This window comes from Aspergillus mulundensis (genome assembly GCF_003369625.1).
Source record: "Aspergillus mulundensis strain DSM 5745 chromosome Unknown scaffold_0, whole genome shotgun sequence".
Taxonomy (NCBI): Eukaryota; Fungi; Ascomycota; class Eurotiomycetes; order Eurotiales; family Aspergillaceae; genus Aspergillus; species Aspergillus mulundensis.
In genome coordinates, this window is record NW_020797888.1 from 4,238,678 (window position 1) to 4,254,180 (window position 15,503).

Here is a 15,503-nt window from a genome sequence, read left to right on the forward strand (position 1 = left end):
TAAGGAGACAGAGAAAGAGAATAGAGGGGCTCACCGTAAAAAAGATGGAGGAAAAGTAATCGGCGTCCTGGTCGGAGTATACTTACAGGCTGGTGGCAGTGGTTGGAGCACTTCGAGGACCGGGCGAGTATTCTCGAGTCCGGAATGGAGTCAACGCAGAAGCGAAGATCCCGTCCCGCGGACTTTTGCTTCTTCCGCTGACCGGTCATGTGACGTTACGCCCAAACGAGGCGCCTTTCCTAAACCGGAATAATGCTCGTCACGACACATTCGAGTTGGTGAGGTCAATTGAAGCCCAGGCAATAGACAAAATGAAGCTCGACCTTTCTGTCTACCTTGTTACAGACTCAACGGACCCTATCCTCAAGGGCCGGGATCTGTGTGCTGTTGTGGAAGAAGCCGTTAAAGGAGGTACGACACTTCCCCTCCTGTTGTACCCTATTGACGCTTGGCAATGCAGGTGTAACGGTCGTCCAATACCGGGACAAAAAGAGCGACACGGGCGCTCAGATCGAAATTGCCCGAAAACTTCACCGGATCACTCAGGCCCACGGTGTTCCCTTGATCATCAATGACCGGGTCGATGTTGCTCTTGCGGTGGGCGCTGAGGGCGTCCATCTCGGCCAGGATGATATGCGTACGCTCTGTTTCTCTTAATTGAGGTCTCACGCTTACGTTTGCAGTGATTTCCGAGGCGAAGAAGCTTCTTCCGAAGGATACAATAATTGGCATTAGCGCCTCATCTATTGAAGAGGCGCAAGCGGCTGTTGCGGCGGGCGCGGATTATCTGGGCATCGGGACGCTATTCGCTACACCAACGTAAGTTTTGTGCCGAATTTGAAAAGAATCTTATACTTACTTTGCAGTAAAACAAACACCAAGTCAATCATTGGCACGGCCGGCACACAGGCTATCCTTGACTCGATCGCCCAGTCTGGCCGTGATGTAGGAACTGTCTGCATTGGTGGGATTAACCTCTCCAATGTCCAGCGGGTACTCTACCAGTCCGCATCTCCCCGCAAGAGCTTGGATGGCGCTGCTATCGTCAGTGCCATTATGGCGGCGGATGACCCCAAGGCAGCCGCGGCGGAGCTTGCCAAAGCCATCGCCACGCCACCACCTTTCGTACGAAATTCGGAAGGGCCTGTAGTCCGCGAGACTGCGGCGCTGCTTGAAACGGTGCCACATATCGTCCAGAAGCTTGTCCAGGTTCACCCATTGGTGCACAACATGATCAACTTCGTTGTCGCTAACTTTGTCGCCAATGTCACATTAGCAATGTGAGTACCCTAGCATGGCATGGGGTGAAAGCCTACTAATCGATCCAGCGGTGCCTCGCCGATTATGTCTCCGTACGGAGACGAGGCCACGGACCTATGTCAGTTCGACGGCGCTTTGCTCATCAACATGGGAACGCTCACCAGTCAAAGTCCCTCCGAATATCTCAAAGCTATCAAAGCATACAACCAACGCGGAAACCCGGTGGTGTATGATCCAGTAGGTGCCGGCGCGACTCAGATTCGACGTGGAGTCGTCAAGGAGCTGATGGCCGGGGGATACTTTGACCTCATCAAAGGCAACGAGGGAGAAATCCGCCAGGTTGCCGGAAGCACTGGGGTTCAGCAACGCGGTGTCGACAGCGGACCTAGTACGCTTGATGGCCAGGCTAAGGCACGGCTGGCGCGTGACCTTGCTCGGCGAGAGAGTATGCATCCTTCACCTTTCCACAAGTCTTCCCTAACCTCGAATAGAAAACATCGTTCTACTGACTGGTGCTGTCGACTACCTCAGCGATGGCGAGCGGGTCGTCACCGTAGAAAATGGACACGAACTACTAGGTCAAGTGACTGGAGTATGATTGCATTAGCCCTATTTAGAGGGCAACAAGCTAACATGATGCAGACTGGTTGCGCCGTTGGCACGGTAGCTGGATGCTTCATTGCCACTCACCCGACCGACAAGTTCCTCGCGGTGCTTTCGGCTCTTCTCATGTATGAGATTGCCGCCGAGAATGCCGCCGCGAAGGACTATGTCCGCGGTCCTGGAAGCTTTGCTCCCGCTTTCATCGATGAGCTGTATGCTATTCGCCAAGCCGCTTTGAAGGGAGATCACAGCTGGTATGCTGGACGGGCTAAGGTTCAGGAAATTACGGTCTAATTGGGCCTTGCTCAGGCGTGGCTCTCGATTTACGTATATAGATCCTGCTAGTGACCAGATATATATATATAGACTTCACCGTACATAGACCCTACACCTCAACCGCTAATGCCATCACTTATCTAGTACATTCTGACTTCTAAGCCGCTCTTCAATTCCTTGTACATCGTTAAGATATTTCTCTCGATTTCAGTATGTCACTGTCAATAGGTGTAGCTTACGGGGGCAATCGCCCATATAGTTGGATCGGGAAATTTGTTCTTCCGACCGGCGGGGAAATCAGGCATGTGGTTGGTCAGGCACAATTCGGCACACTTTTTATGGGATGACTCCAGCAGACCAACTGAAAGATCCCTTCTTCTAGGGATCCTCCATCCAGCTAAACTGTCTCTTCTCACCCTCTTCACGGCCCGCCTTCGGGTCTCCAGAGTTTTCTCCCGTACAGCACATCCATTCGCGATTTCCCTACGAGTCAAGAACACCACCCCTCTCACCAACCCACCTACAAAGTACCCCGCCTATTCCTTCGCAAACATGGCTATCAACTCCGCCCCCGAGAGCTCCCTCCTTTCCCTCCTCTACCGCTCCTACCCCGCCGCCATCTCCCCCGACGAGACCGAGCCCGACCTCCTCGCCGCGAACCCCAAGATCTTCCCTGTGACCTACAGTGACGCCGAAACAGCGGACATCAAGCAATGGCTCGCCACGACCTCTAGCCTGCAGAGCGCCCTCGGCAAAGACGACAAGTCTGCGGTCTCAGATATCCTTGCCCAGGTCAACACCCACCTCGCCACACGCACCACCATCCTCGGAAACAAGGCCTCCGTCGCAGACGTCGCCGCCTACGCACTTCTCGCCCCCGTCGTCGAGAAGTGGTCTCCGGAAGAGCGCACTGGTGAGAATGGATATCACCACATCGTCCGCCACGTCGACTTCGTCCAGAACAGCCGTGTTTTCGCGCTGCAGGTTCCCGAGGAGGAGAAGGTCAAGATTGACGTGAACGACGTCCGATTCGTACCGAAGCCCGTTGACGCCAAGGCCGAGAAGGAGCGCAAGAAGAAGGAGAAGGCTGCTGCCCAGGGCGCTGGTGCCGAGCAGACCGTCGTTGTTGGACAGACCAAGCCCGAGAAGGCTGCCCCTGAGGCCGCCCCTGCCGCTGGTAAGGCCGAGGGTAAGCCCAAGGAGAAGAAGGAAAAGAAGCCCAAGCAGCCGAAGCCCGCTCCCGCCCCTGCGGCGCCGCCATCCCCATCTCTCATTGACCTCCGTGTCGGCCACATTCTCCGCGCCATCAACCACCCCAACGCCGATTCCCTCTACGTCTCTACCATCGACTGCGGTGATGCTCCTGGCACAGACAACACCTCCGTGGACGAGGAAACCGGCAAGACCGTCCGTACGGTATGCTCTGGTCTGAATGGTCTTGTTCCCCTTGCCGAAATGCAGGGCCGCAAGATCGTCGCCGTCTGCAACCTGAAGCCCGTTACCATGCGTGGCATCAAGTCCTGCGCCATGGTTCTGGCCGCTTCTCCCCGCGTTGCCGAGGGCGAGGACTCTCACGCTGGTCCCGTCGAACTTGTTACTCCCCCCGCAGATGCTCCCGCCGGTGACAGGATATACTTTGAGGGCTGGAACGACGGCGAGCCCGAGAAGGTGCTCAACCCCAAGAAGAAGGTCTGGGAGACTTTCCAGCCTGGTTTCACCACTACCGATGCCCTGGAGGTTGCTTTCGAGAGCAGCGCTGTTCCTGTTGCTCAGAGCCAGGAGGGCAAGCCTGCGCTTGGTAAGCTGGTTGCCAAATCCGGCGGTGTGTGCACAGTCAAGAGCCTGAAGGGAGCCACTGTGCGGTAAATGCTGTAAACAAAACTAGCCCATCAAAATACCAATGAAGATTTAGCAGTTCTATACTGGATATTCTTAGCACTGTACGAAGTATAGATTGTAGGACGTGCACGTGATGGGCGTTATCGAGGCCGAGGGGCAGATCACATGATTGGCAATTTAATTGCCCCACGTCTTTGTCTTGAGTCGAGTCACGGCGGGGTTGATTTTGACCCTGACAAGCTTTCTCTCCATTCCTGCCAGTTGGGTTGAATATCCTCAAGATGGCCGAGACTCCCGAGACCGCCGACAAAGTCGCTGCTGAGCAGGATATCAACCCCTGGTCCGTCGCAGGTGGCACCGACGCCAGCGGCAACGCCATCTCGATCGACTACGAGGCCCTGTCGAAGTAAGAACGAGGACAAACATCTGCATTGAAATACTGTTTCCTGACCCATGTGAATACTGCAGGAAATGGAACACCTCGCTCATTGACCAGGCCCTCCTCGACCGCTTCGAAAAGGTCACCGGACACAAGCCGCACCGCTGGCTTCGGCGCGGACTGTTCTTTAGTCACCGCGACTTCGAGAAGATTCTCACAAAGAAGGAAAAGGGAGAGCCGTTCTTCCTCTACACTGGTCGTGGCCCTAGCTCAGGGAGTCTGCACCTGGGACACACCATCCCTCTTACCTTCACCAAGTGGCTGCAGGATGTCTTCGACGTGCCGCTCGTGTTCATGCTTACGGATGACGAGAAGGCTCTGTTCAAGGACAGCCTGACCTTCGAAGAGACCCTGCACTACGCCATGGAGAACGCCAAGGATATCATTGCCCTTGGATTCGATCTGAAGAAGACCTTCATCTACAGCGATCTGAAGTACGTCAGCAACCACATCTTGATGAACACCTGGGAGTTCTCGAAGCTCGTCACCTTCAACCAGGTCCGTGGTGCATTTGGTTTCAACGAGAGCACGAACATTGGTCGTATTTTCTTCCCGTCTGTGCAGTGCGTCGCTGCGTTCGCTACCTCGTACCCCGAGATCTGGACGGACGAGCCTCTGAAGGAGCGCAAGAAGGAGATTGCTGCTATCCAGTGCTTGATTCCCATGGGTATTGACCAGGACCCGTACTTCCGTCTCCTCCGTGACAATGCCCACAAGATGCGCTACCCCTCGCCAAAGCCCGCCCTCATCCACTCCAAGTTCTTGACTGCGCTTCAGGGTGCCGGTGGCAAGATGTCCTCTTCCGACCCCAACTCCGCTATCTTCATGACCGACACCGCTAAGCAGATCAAGGTAAGCCAATCGCCTAATCTATGTTAGGGTTATGCTAACAGCCCAGACCAAAATCAACAAGTACGGCTTCAGCGGTGGCCAAGTCAGCATCGAAGACCACCGTCGTCTAGGCGGAAACCCTGACGTCGACGTCTCCTACATCTACCTAACATACTTCGAGGAGGACGACGCCAAGCTGGACGAGATCTACAAGTCCTACAAGAGCGGTGAGCTCCTGACTGGTGAGCTGAAGGCGATGGCCATCAAGAAGCTCCAGGAGTACGTTGCTGAGTTCCAGGAGCGGAGGAAGGAAGTTACCGATGAGCTGCTTGAGAAGTACATGACGCCGCGTCGGTTGGAGTGGAACGGAACCGCGCAGCCGAAGATCAAATAGAGATATTTGAGATATACAATACCCATTAGCTTTCGAATGCATAAAACAGCGTTGTTATCGGCCAATTCTTGCTCGCTTCCCTTTACATCACTTGATCTTCGGGGCCCAACGTATAACTGCTATCAGGTATTGGGCTGACTGGTTATAGCTGCCCGTCCGTTCTTTTTGATAGACCAGATCCTCATTTGCCTGTCTATTTACCGTCGCTTAACGTTTGCCAGGATTAACCGCGAAAGCTTTGAAACCTTTAAACATAACGCCTGCTGAATCTCATTCAAAGCAAAGGCAGCCATCATCTCCAGCGTCAATCCTGCAGCTTGGGGTGCGGTGATTCTGCGTTCGGCGTCTTTCCGCAAAAGGAAGGTCGCGCCAGGTCGAATCGCGCCGAGATCCTGTCAGAGATCTCTGTCATTAGAGGTTCGAATTCGACCAGCCTTCTCTCAACACCGCAACACAGTTGTTGCGAACTCAGATTCATACACCAGGTTCGGGTGAGCCCTGTGAGCCTTGATGAAATGCGACGAAACCGAGAATAAGGCAGACATCCCCCGTGGCCGATGGCTGGGGACATCTTATTGTGAACGGTACTGGCTTGTCACACCACACAGCGACATTAGCATCTCCTGACGGAGCACTCCTAATTTAGTCTGAGACCGCAGCAGTTCCGTAGGGTGAGGGCTAGGCGCCCGGCGCAGCTTCACAGGGACCACGGCCTGACTCGTACAAAAAAGGCTAACAGAGCAGGCGTCTCCAAGACAGTTCCGGTCGGCAGTCACGCAAAGTGATGGCTCTCTTTTTTGAGAAGGCATATTTTGACATTGAGACTGGTGTGGGTCAATGAGCCCATACCATGACAATGGGGGTTGTTACGCATGAGGCTGAACCGCCGCTGTTCTACTCCGCACAATGCTCCTGCTTTCTTAACGTAACCATAACTGCAGGTTGCCAGGTACGGGTGTGGAGAACATAGCAGTCGGCCAATCACGCTCATCTCTGATATTCATCAAGAGTTGTGGTTCAGCCTAGCATAGCCTCGTGGCATCTTCCCAGCATATATCTTCGCGGGCAACATCACCTCCAGCCAGCCCCCTGCATTAATCTGGCTCGTCGCATCCAGGTTGCTGGGACGGCCCGGCCAGAAACTAGTCTGTCTTCCTCGTCCCTGGCTCAATCATGTTGGCGTGCTAGGGCTAACCAGCGCGCTAGGCATCACCGGGTCCGGGGTGCTAGTCCTTCATTTAGTGGACTCTGAAGTTTTCTGGCGCCAGTGTCGGAAGGAGGCTTAGGCACCTTGTCAGACTCCCAGTCCTCCTCGCTTCTCTTCAAGAATCCTGACGGCTCGGACCCTGAAAACAATAACTTATAAACCTGCAAGTCTGCTCACCCTGTTCCTATCTTGCTTGCGGTAAATCCAAAAATGCCGGTGGCATTTCTTTTCTCCAATTCACCCTACATCGCCAGCCCTATGGATTCGCAACCGATTAAGTCTCCGGGGGTTCCTGAAGCCGATCATGGTCTCGACTATCCCCTAAGCCCAGTCAGTACCCGAGCTCTCCCCTGGATCCTCTGCATCCGGAAACCCCGACAGCCTTCTTGACCCTCCTACACCGACCCCAGCTGGCAAAACGCGGAAAGACAGAGTTCAGTTCTATTTCGGAGATGTCACCAACAGATTCAAATATTTCTTTTTTCTCTGCTGCGGCAAATGTACAAAATCGTGATTCCCAAATCACGCTCGTCGACCATGAACAATTTGATGCCACACCGAAGGATGTCTTCTATGATACGACATCTATACGAAGTTGGTCGGAATCTTCAAGTAAAAGACACAGAGCAGCGCTCCACCGTACCGATGATATGCCGTCGTCACCGACGTCGGTTATCCCAGGGCGTAAGGGCTCCATTACTGGTGCTGTACGTCCGCCGATTAGCTCTAAGTCGAGCCGCCTTGCTGGTTCATTGCCGGAAGGCAGCAAGAAGCCGCATCCAGACTATTTGTCTGGCACCATGCGAGGTTTGAAGATTCTTCCAGAGTGAGTAGTGGCTTGTTAACAGTATTCTCGCTGTTGTTCTTGCTTGATCTCTCACTGAGTTCTAGTTTACCTGTCCAAACAGTGGTATCCCTGTGAGCCTAGGTTTCTGCACACTTCGATCTGATGATGCACTTAATTAAGACCGGAAGCTGCCACGCGAGCTTTCTATCTACGGGATATACCCCATATCCGGGTTGCGCTAGAATCTTCAGTATTCATCTAGTGTGACTGCGAGATGTAATACTGACAGATCCTTCAACTGGCACCCGGATATTCTCTCATTGAGTCAGGGATATCCATGCATGCCAGTCATGATAGGAAGGTTAGCCGGTTTCAGGCCCTCTTGGACTAGCACCTACCCCCGGACCCAGCCTAACCCACTTGAGCTGTACATGCGAAGCACCTAGTCAGGGGTACCAATCCTGCAGGGTGTAGCTGCCAGAGTCCAGCCGCGTAGGTAAGGGAGGCTGGAGGCACTCTTCAGAGAATTAATCTTTGCACGCTCTCTTCTCTGCGGGAACCAGCATGAGGACTCCAACGACCTTTCTCCTTTCCAATAGAGGATTAATCGTGTCTGGCTCACCTTTCGTCCCATTTCATGCATTGAATGACCTTCAGTCACCGAACGGCAAAAGGTGCATTGCCTACTTACACAATGGAGAGAGCTATGAGAGTGCTATTCCGGAAGATGACGTGATTACGATCAGAGAGATTGTTGCCCGCCGCGGAAATTGTGACAGCGACGCCAATGAGGATGGTCTGCTTCATCTCGCAAGGCTTTGCCTCTGCAGGGAAGCAAAGATGAGGCATAATACAGCCCAGAATGTGGATGCAGTTGTTCAACAATGGACGCTGGAGCTTTCAACCCTGGTTTCGACTCCGACATTGACGGTGAGAATGTAAGTCGCGGATCAGACTTGCCCTTCACGCCGAACAATGGCGATACCGACCTGAAAGAAGCAGACCAAGTTTACAAACCAAGGAAACAAGGCAGCCCTCAGCCCCAGAGACATTGACCACGAAATTTTCGGAGTTATAGAGGAGCGCAAAAGGGGCGGCGTCCCCGAATACAAGTTCATATACATCCTCGGCCACGTCTCAGTGCAAGGTCTCTACAAGATAGGACACAAGGATACACGGTCGGCCAAGGTGCATTTCCCCTGCTACGAGGCCGGCTGGGAACCATTCGACTGCATCAAATGCGCCCATGGGACGCTGCGTCGAGAAGCTCGTTCGGAAGAAGTTTGCGTTGCAAAGCCGTGTCCATAAGTGTGAGGACGCCGTATGCGCTGCGAAAAGCACGAGACACGAGAAGTGGATTGGGCCGTCGCGGAGGATATCAGGGATAGCGTCAGGGCGTGGTCCAACCTTGCGGAGGGTGGCTTCGAGGGCGTGCAGCTCCCTCAGGCTGGGTTTTCGTTGGAGAAGGATAGGTGGACGAGGTGGGTGAGAGTGTGTGTTGACAAACGACGATCTACGAAGGATGCTGCGGACTTAACATCAGCTGCAGCTCAAGTCTCTGGTACGACACTACCACACCGACCTAAAGCATCCCAAGAGCCATCGGATACCTCAATCTCATCGCACGCGTCGACAATCTTCACCGAAGGACCTCTACCCAGCACGCCAGAGATCTCAACCGAGATCCTCGAGGGATCGTTCAACTCGACCTCCGCCCCAGCCACTGGCATGACCACTGCCGACAATCCCTCCGACGCGGACAGCCCGTCCAGGCCGCAATTCAAAGACTGGGCGAAACCCTAGCTGGAGGAGAAGAAAGCCTACGTAAAGGAGAAACGCAGCAGTCTCCCAAACACACTCAGAAAAGGCAGCGCAAGTTGGCTCAGATGATAAAGCCACGGATAGTCCGGTATAGCCCTGTCTTACTTGGATAAGTGTGCCTTATGAATGTTGATTTCTAGAGAGTCATAAATACTGTTCGACAGAACATTGGGAAAGAATGTGTATATCCTGCTGGACTTATCGAATAATATCAGCTCATGCCTATCGTATCCTGAAAATATCTATATAATATTTGCTGCGGGTTGTTGTCCGTTCGAATGCATCTGACGGCCCAGCCTGAGGAGAATCAGTGATGTCATTATTCTGGACATCTTGATCTGTTCGGGAAGAGAACAATAGCCTGTGCTCTAATCCGTGATCCAAATGTACACCCATGCAGGGCATCGCTTCTACCACGTGCAACATTACCAAACTCGAGGCGGAGTCATTGCTGAGGATCCTCAGATGGCGACTCCGGCTCCTCACTACCCTTATCGGCAGGATTACGCCTCTTGAAGTCCTCATCTTCCGACCCGTCCAGCTTCAAGCCACGATTAATCCTCCAAGCAAGGGTCCTAGCTTGTCTGAGGTGCTGAAAATCACGGACCCAACCACCACGCCCGACGCCCATCGCCCTTTTCTTTCTGTCGGCCAGCAGGTTCCTCTTTGCCTCTGCCTCGCGGAAGGCCTGAATACGCTCGAATTCCTCCTCAGAGTATTGCAGCGGGCATGGGTATTTAAGGAAAGAGTGCATGATCTCACGATTCAGTCGCGCGGCCACGGGCCGGTTGCCTCTGTCAAGGAGGCCGAATAATCTAGACGACTGGAGCGAGCGCCAGTTGCTAGATGCATGAACGAGAGCGTACTGGAGATCTAGCAGGCCCCCGTCCCATGGCTTGCTGGCGTGGCGGTAGAGTCGGGGCCTGATCATTGCGCCGGAATTCTTGAGTGCACGGAAATGAGAACGGTTCATGTCTCGTGAGAGTGTCATGTACTGTTGGGGCGATATATATTGCTCTCCGCCATGGCGCTTACTTTCCTGCAGAGAATTATTCAGAAAATCCCAAGTCTCTGGTAGCGTCGATTCTGGATTGTTCAGTTGGTGGGGATTAGGATCCTTGCATTGCTGAGAGTGCGGTGGAAGCCCGGCGCACAGGCCGAGTGGGAGAATTTCGGCACCTTGCCAGTCGATTAGTCCGGTGATTTCACCAGGCGTCTGAGGGTCGACAAGGATATTTTCTGGGCTGAGATTCGGATGCCGGAGCGTTCTGCGGGCAAGAAAGTGGGTAGAAGCAACGGAAATAACACTGCTAAGCCTCATGTACTGCTTAAGAAGTTCGACGTAATGTTTGGGTTCGAATTGTTGGAACTGATATAGTTCACGGAGCCATCGCTGGCGCGTTTTGAGAGGAATGGCGTGCTTTTTACAGACCACCATCTCGCGTATTGCGGGGGCCGTCGCAGCCTTGCGAAACTTGAGCCCTCGATATAAAGTTAGTTCAGGTGCAGGAGCATGAGAGAATGGAATGTTCCTCACATGGGCCACGATGTACATGCAACTGGGCGCGAAAGCCAGTCCACCAGTCCCGCTGCGCCGACGGCCCAACAACAATAGGGTCCCGTGTATCCGTTGCCCGCTTCCGATTATATGTTTCGGTGCCCTCGGGCAAATCATTTTTGAAGTACAGACTTCCACTTGCCGGAAACTTAAGTCCCATGATATCCGCTTCAAGCCTAACAATCTGGATGGCGACTTTCTCTTTTGCTTCGTCGTCCAAATCAGGCCAAACTTCACTGAGACGCCTCCCTGGAACCTTAGACATGAGAAGGTACTCGGTTTTGACAGGGTTGTTGGCATCCGCGGAGTATCCCAGCACCTCCGGGACCTGTGTGAACTTGTAATGACGGAGGAGAGTCAGTGTTGCAGCCTCACTGGCAATCTCATAATGCTTTGCGACAGTGTGGTATGGGATCTTGGCGAGGACCTGCAGTTTGTCATTGAAAGTGGCCTGTAGGATGCGGTTATGGTCGCCTTCGTGGAGTTTGACGAGCGAAGTTATATCTTCCACCGGCCGTTTAACAGAGGCCGCAATGGCTTGTAGAAGGGCGTCAACGTCGAATTTGACATGACGCTGCTCTTGACGCTTCGTCTCATTGAACCTAGTGTGCTTAGCAAGAGAATATAGAATGAGCCCAGCTGGTACACGTACAAAAAACGGCCAGAGGTATAATTAAAGAGAATCGACTCGCTTGGGGTGTGTATTAGACGCAGGCGCCCTGCGGGTCGGTAGGACGCGGTGGGCTCGAAGAAGGAGCGCAAGCGTGGGGAGAACGGCAAGCGGCTGCTGTTGCCTAAGCATGGCGACCAAACTCTTCTTCTTGCAAGCATTACAGCTCATTCATCACTTCGAGTCAGCTCCTGAGATTGGACAAAACGATATGACATTTGTACTGCGTTTTGGTGATGGAATTCCGCTGGGTCACATGATACCTACTCGTCCCTGATTACCTAAAGCCCGGACCGAGAATTCTCCGGGCCATGGCCTTTGATTCTGCTGCTCGCCAGTAAGGCCCATTTCGTTTTCTGACGCACGTCATATTGGAGTTATGCATTATGTTGAGTCGTATGTTTGCCTTTGGCGTTCGGCATCTTGATATATACCAGTTAACAAAAGACTTCCACACACGGCCTGATGAGCATGATCTTTCGAAGGGAAAGCTGAGCAAAAAGATATATATTTTTGCAGGTTGTCCCGCGTATTCTATAACCCTTGCTTCGAAAGGAGGATATTAAACCCCCTGCGGAGTGTCTCCAATAACTTCTCATCCACATTGCCCTCCACGAAGCTCTCAGCTAGCTCCGTAAATTCCGGCTGTTCACCCTCCCCGGCAACGGCCCAGATTTCGTCCAACATCCTGCGCAGAATCCCATTCCGACATCGAGGATCATCAACCGCAATAGCCAGGTTTTCCGTGATGAGGGACATGCGGCAGAAGTTGATGCCGGAACCTTTTCTTTCCTGCGGCCGGTGCTTTGCCATGAGTCCATCGTAGATGCTGCGATAATAGACCAGATCCTTGGGTGAGTCCTCCCATACACCATCGGGTTCCACTCCATCTTCCATGGATTCTGTGTAACTGTACATAGCGGAATCCCAATCCCGCGTAAGCCAGCCTGGGTAACTCTCATTACCAAGGCTGCAAGGCACAGCAGCGACACCGTCCCAGTCAATGATACCTTGGAGCCCGCCGTCTTCAGATACCATGAAATTTTGAATGTTATAATCTGGATGTGCGAGGACAAAGGGGTCGGTGTCGCCGGGCTCTGGGACCCAGCTGATGAAATGCCGTAAGAGGATGGCAATGCCCTTAGGGATGGGGTACTCTTCAGGATGTACATCGAGCATGTGGGTGTAGTATTTTTTGGGGCTGCTAAATGCGCCGCATTGAAGATGGATAAGATCGTCATCTGGGTTCTGGTGAACGAACCATCTGTCGATCATCGCCTTCTGGTCAACTCGTCGCATAGGCCCAATACCGGACGGGCTGCCATCGCTCCCAAACACAAGACTACCACCAGTCTGGAAAGAAAACTTCTCCAACTGGGCCATGGCCGATGCAATGTCTTCAAGGGCACGAATTCGCCGCGACCGCGTGGTCTCCGGGTCAACACCGTGCATGCGGTGTCCAAACCAAATATTGTACAAAGGCGTTCCAGTAACAAAACTCATGATGATATAAGGACAGCGGAGGGAGTTCTTGGTGGTTGATGAGAAGTCCAAAACCTCGGGTACAGGAATTGTTGTCTCGCGCTTCAAGAGGCGCATTGTGCTGGCCTCTGATGTTAAAGCAGAGGCAGACAACTCATTCCACTTGCTCTCTGTGCCATTGATTGGGAACTTGGCTATCCAGCGAACACCGCTGTCGAAGGTCAACGGGAAGAGAACATGATAGGAGCCATAAACAGGCTCGCCAATCGCGGGATTGGCAATAGGGCCGTGTCCTGGTTGAAGGCGTCGTAGTACGGCGGCTGCAAGAATGGGCAGCTGCTCTCGGTCAAGCGTGGAAAGCACCGCTGTAAACAACTCTGCCTGCTCGTTTTCCTCGACGGACGGCGATAAAGGCGGGTGATCGTTCTCGTGGGGCTGCTCCATGGTAGGGTTTGGTTGATGGAGGACCTACGCGCCGGGAAGAAAAGAGACCAAGTGATTCTCGGATTCCCAGGTGGCTGGGCCAAACAGGTGAGCCCACCTGGCAAACAAATTCTAGAAAGCGGGGTTGCTAGATATCATGTCCTTGTATTTGGGGCAGTGGACAGTAAAGAGACACTCCCTGGTAGGTTTGTAACAGGCTCCTATCACGAGGATGGAGAATTCATGGCTGGTACAAAATCGAAACATAACTTCAGGTAGACATGTACCGAACTTCTAGTTTTTGTCTTGGTTTCTGCTTTAGGCCAGCCATCTATTAGCAAATGAGCCTTCTTGAGGATATGAAGCGTCTAGACCGTCAATCTAGAAAATTACAGGCTTCCAACCTCTTCTTGATACAAATCCCTCTGCACCTTCATCGCGGAGCACATCAGGCCCACGGCGCCCTGTCACAACACTTCTCTCGACCTCAGGCCCATGTACATGGAATGGCTCAAATCCTGTCCTTGTGCCAAACCGTTTATCAACCCCGCGAATCCATCTCTTCTCCCCTGTGTATTCCCCATTCGCGCCGGCGAGCTTCTCAGGAACGAACCCACACCCAGCGCGGTCGAGCATGATGAACCATCGCCGTTGATGAATGGAGCCAATGTCGTTGACCGCGCCGGGATACGCGTTGTTCAGTCTGATCTGGAAGTCGACGTCTTTATCCCCTCCTTCAGCGTCTGAATGTTCGGGCTCCGGCTCGTTGCCAATGTTGACGTCCCTCTGGCGCTTGCCTGTTCCTGGGCTTTTGGTGTCTGACAGGAGGGTGATGTCTGTGTCCGATTCGGAGTCCGACGTACTATCCGGTTGAGCTTTCGCGGTCCGTCTGCGTCTACGCTTCCTAGGCTTTTGTAGGAGTGAGGCCACGGTCGGTGCGGAGCGGAAGTCGGTCTTGTCCCGGCGGAGGAAGATGGTGTAATCATGGGGAAGACGGGTTCCGTGAAGGCGGAGGTGGATTTTACTCTATCGCCCAAACAATTAGCTTTTATCACCCCTTTGGAATTTAACGAGGAAGTTGGCGAGTGGATACGTTTTGGAATGCGTTTCGAAGCTTTTCACTCTCTGGTAGCCCCGAACCTCCTACTCCAGATGCGGAATGTGTCTCGGGTTCACTCTCGTCCGTCTCCGGACCAATGTTGGACCCTTTCGGCTTGTCTGGGAGGACTTCATATTCTCCAGTGTCCCATATTATCATGCTACCGGTCCTTGCGCTCGCGGTTTCGATGAGGTGATTCTATACGGATACCGTGACGGTTAGTCCCTTTCCCGGAGGTAGATCGGGAAGGAATGAAAGAGACGGAGAGTGGCTGCACGTACCCACAGAGCATGGACCCTTGTCTCGGTTGCATTCCGATTCAACCGCCGACTGTTTGGATCCCCAGGTAGTCCATACATGACGCTCCAGCTGAGCGAGCTGGATTCGGAGAACTGCAGGCGGAGATCATAGTGCGGGCCGGCAATTGGATGATCGTGTTGGTGGATGACGAAGTGACGGCCAGTTGGATGACAATTTCGATTGTAGAGAGCTTTCCAGGCATCAATTGTAATCAGGCTCACTTGTTTGGGGATGTTGTTTCGGTCCACAACGTATCTGCGGAGACGTGCGGAGATTCTTTCGACGGCATTTTGGGTCTCCTCCTTCCCCGCTTCGAGGGCAGCCAGCGAGTCATTACCAGTCGGCCCGTTACGCGTGAGGGGGCGGGTTGGGGGCGGAGAAATTGGTCTGTCGAGAGTGGAAAGGCGTCGTTTCGCGTCCAATTCATCGCTCATGATCCTCGGTTGTGTTCTGCGCGAGTCAAAATGCAACTTGGAAGGTAACGTCGGATCCTGATCTCGTGACGGCGAGTCGG

At 53.2% G+C, this 15,503-nt stretch overlaps 7 protein-coding genes across 7 annotated transcripts; 4 read left to right on the top strand and 3 right to left on the bottom strand.

Moving 5' to 3' along the window:
* Positions 1 to 311: 311 nt before the first annotated feature.
* On the top strand, positions 312 to 2,157 carry DSM5745_01132 (bifunctional hydroxyethylthiazole kinase/thiamine-phosphate diphosphorylase; the record flags this gene model as incomplete). Its single annotated transcript, XM_026743148.1, has 7 exons — positions 312 to 411; positions 461 to 637; positions 684 to 819; positions 867 to 1,280; positions 1,329 to 1,705; positions 1,752 to 1,852; positions 1,903 to 2,157. The coding sequence occupies 7 exons, from the start codon at positions 312 to 314 to the stop codon at positions 2,155 to 2,157; spliced, it is 1,560 nt and encodes a 519-aa protein (XP_026608993.1).
* Positions 2,158 to 2,691: 534 nt separating this feature from the next.
* Positions 2,692 to 4,005, top strand: DSM5745_01133 (putative cofactor for methionyl- and glutamyl-tRNA synthetases; the record flags this gene model as incomplete). Its single annotated transcript, XM_026743149.1, has 1 exon — positions 2,692 to 4,005. The coding sequence occupies one exon, from the start codon at positions 2,692 to 2,694 to the stop codon at positions 4,003 to 4,005; it is 1,314 nt and encodes a 437-aa protein (XP_026608994.1).
* Positions 4,006 to 4,259: 254 nt separating this feature from the next.
* On the top strand, positions 4,260 to 5,642 carry DSM5745_01134 (tryptophan--tRNA ligase WRS1; the record flags this gene model as incomplete). Its single annotated transcript, XM_026743150.1, has 3 exons — positions 4,260 to 4,384; positions 4,447 to 5,269; positions 5,316 to 5,642. 3 exons carry the CDS (start codon positions 4,260 to 4,262, stop codon positions 5,640 to 5,642), a joined length of 1,275 nt encoding a protein of 424 aa, XP_026608995.1.
* Positions 5,643 to 8,520: 2,878 nt separating this feature from the next.
* Positions 8,521 to 9,439, top strand: DSM5745_01135 (uncharacterized protein; the record flags this gene model as incomplete). The annotated part of the gene is made up of 3 exons (XM_026743151.1): positions 8,521 to 8,574; positions 8,639 to 8,917; positions 8,975 to 9,439. The coding sequence occupies 3 exons, from the start codon at positions 8,521 to 8,523 to the stop codon at positions 9,437 to 9,439; spliced, it is 798 nt and encodes a 265-aa protein (XP_026608996.1).
* A 463-nt stretch (positions 9,440 to 9,902) lies between these two features.
* Positions 9,903 to 12,055, bottom strand: DSM5745_01136 (aminoglycoside phosphotransferase family protein; the record flags this gene model as incomplete). The annotated part of the gene is made up of 3 exons (XM_026743152.1): positions 9,903 to 10,939; positions 10,995 to 11,617; positions 11,967 to 12,055. 3 exons carry the CDS (start codon positions 12,053 to 12,055, stop codon positions 9,903 to 9,905), a joined length of 1,749 nt encoding a protein of 582 aa, XP_026608997.1.
* A 164-nt stretch (positions 12,056 to 12,219) lies between these two features.
* On the bottom strand, positions 12,220 to 13,611 carry DSM5745_01137 (phosphotransferase family protein; the record flags this gene model as incomplete). The annotated part of the gene is made up of 1 exon (XM_026743153.1): positions 12,220 to 13,611. The coding sequence occupies one exon, from the start codon at positions 13,609 to 13,611 to the stop codon at positions 12,220 to 12,222; it is 1,392 nt and encodes a 463-aa protein (XP_026608998.1).
* Positions 13,612 to 13,971: 360 nt separating this feature from the next.
* Positions 13,972 to 15,423, bottom strand: DSM5745_01138 (uncharacterized protein; the record flags this gene model as incomplete). Its single annotated transcript, XM_026743154.1, has 3 exons — positions 13,972 to 14,616; positions 14,684 to 14,887; positions 14,971 to 15,423. 3 exons carry the CDS (start codon positions 15,421 to 15,423, stop codon positions 13,972 to 13,974), a joined length of 1,302 nt encoding a protein of 433 aa, XP_026608999.1.
* Positions 15,424 to 15,503: the final 80 nt, after the last annotated feature.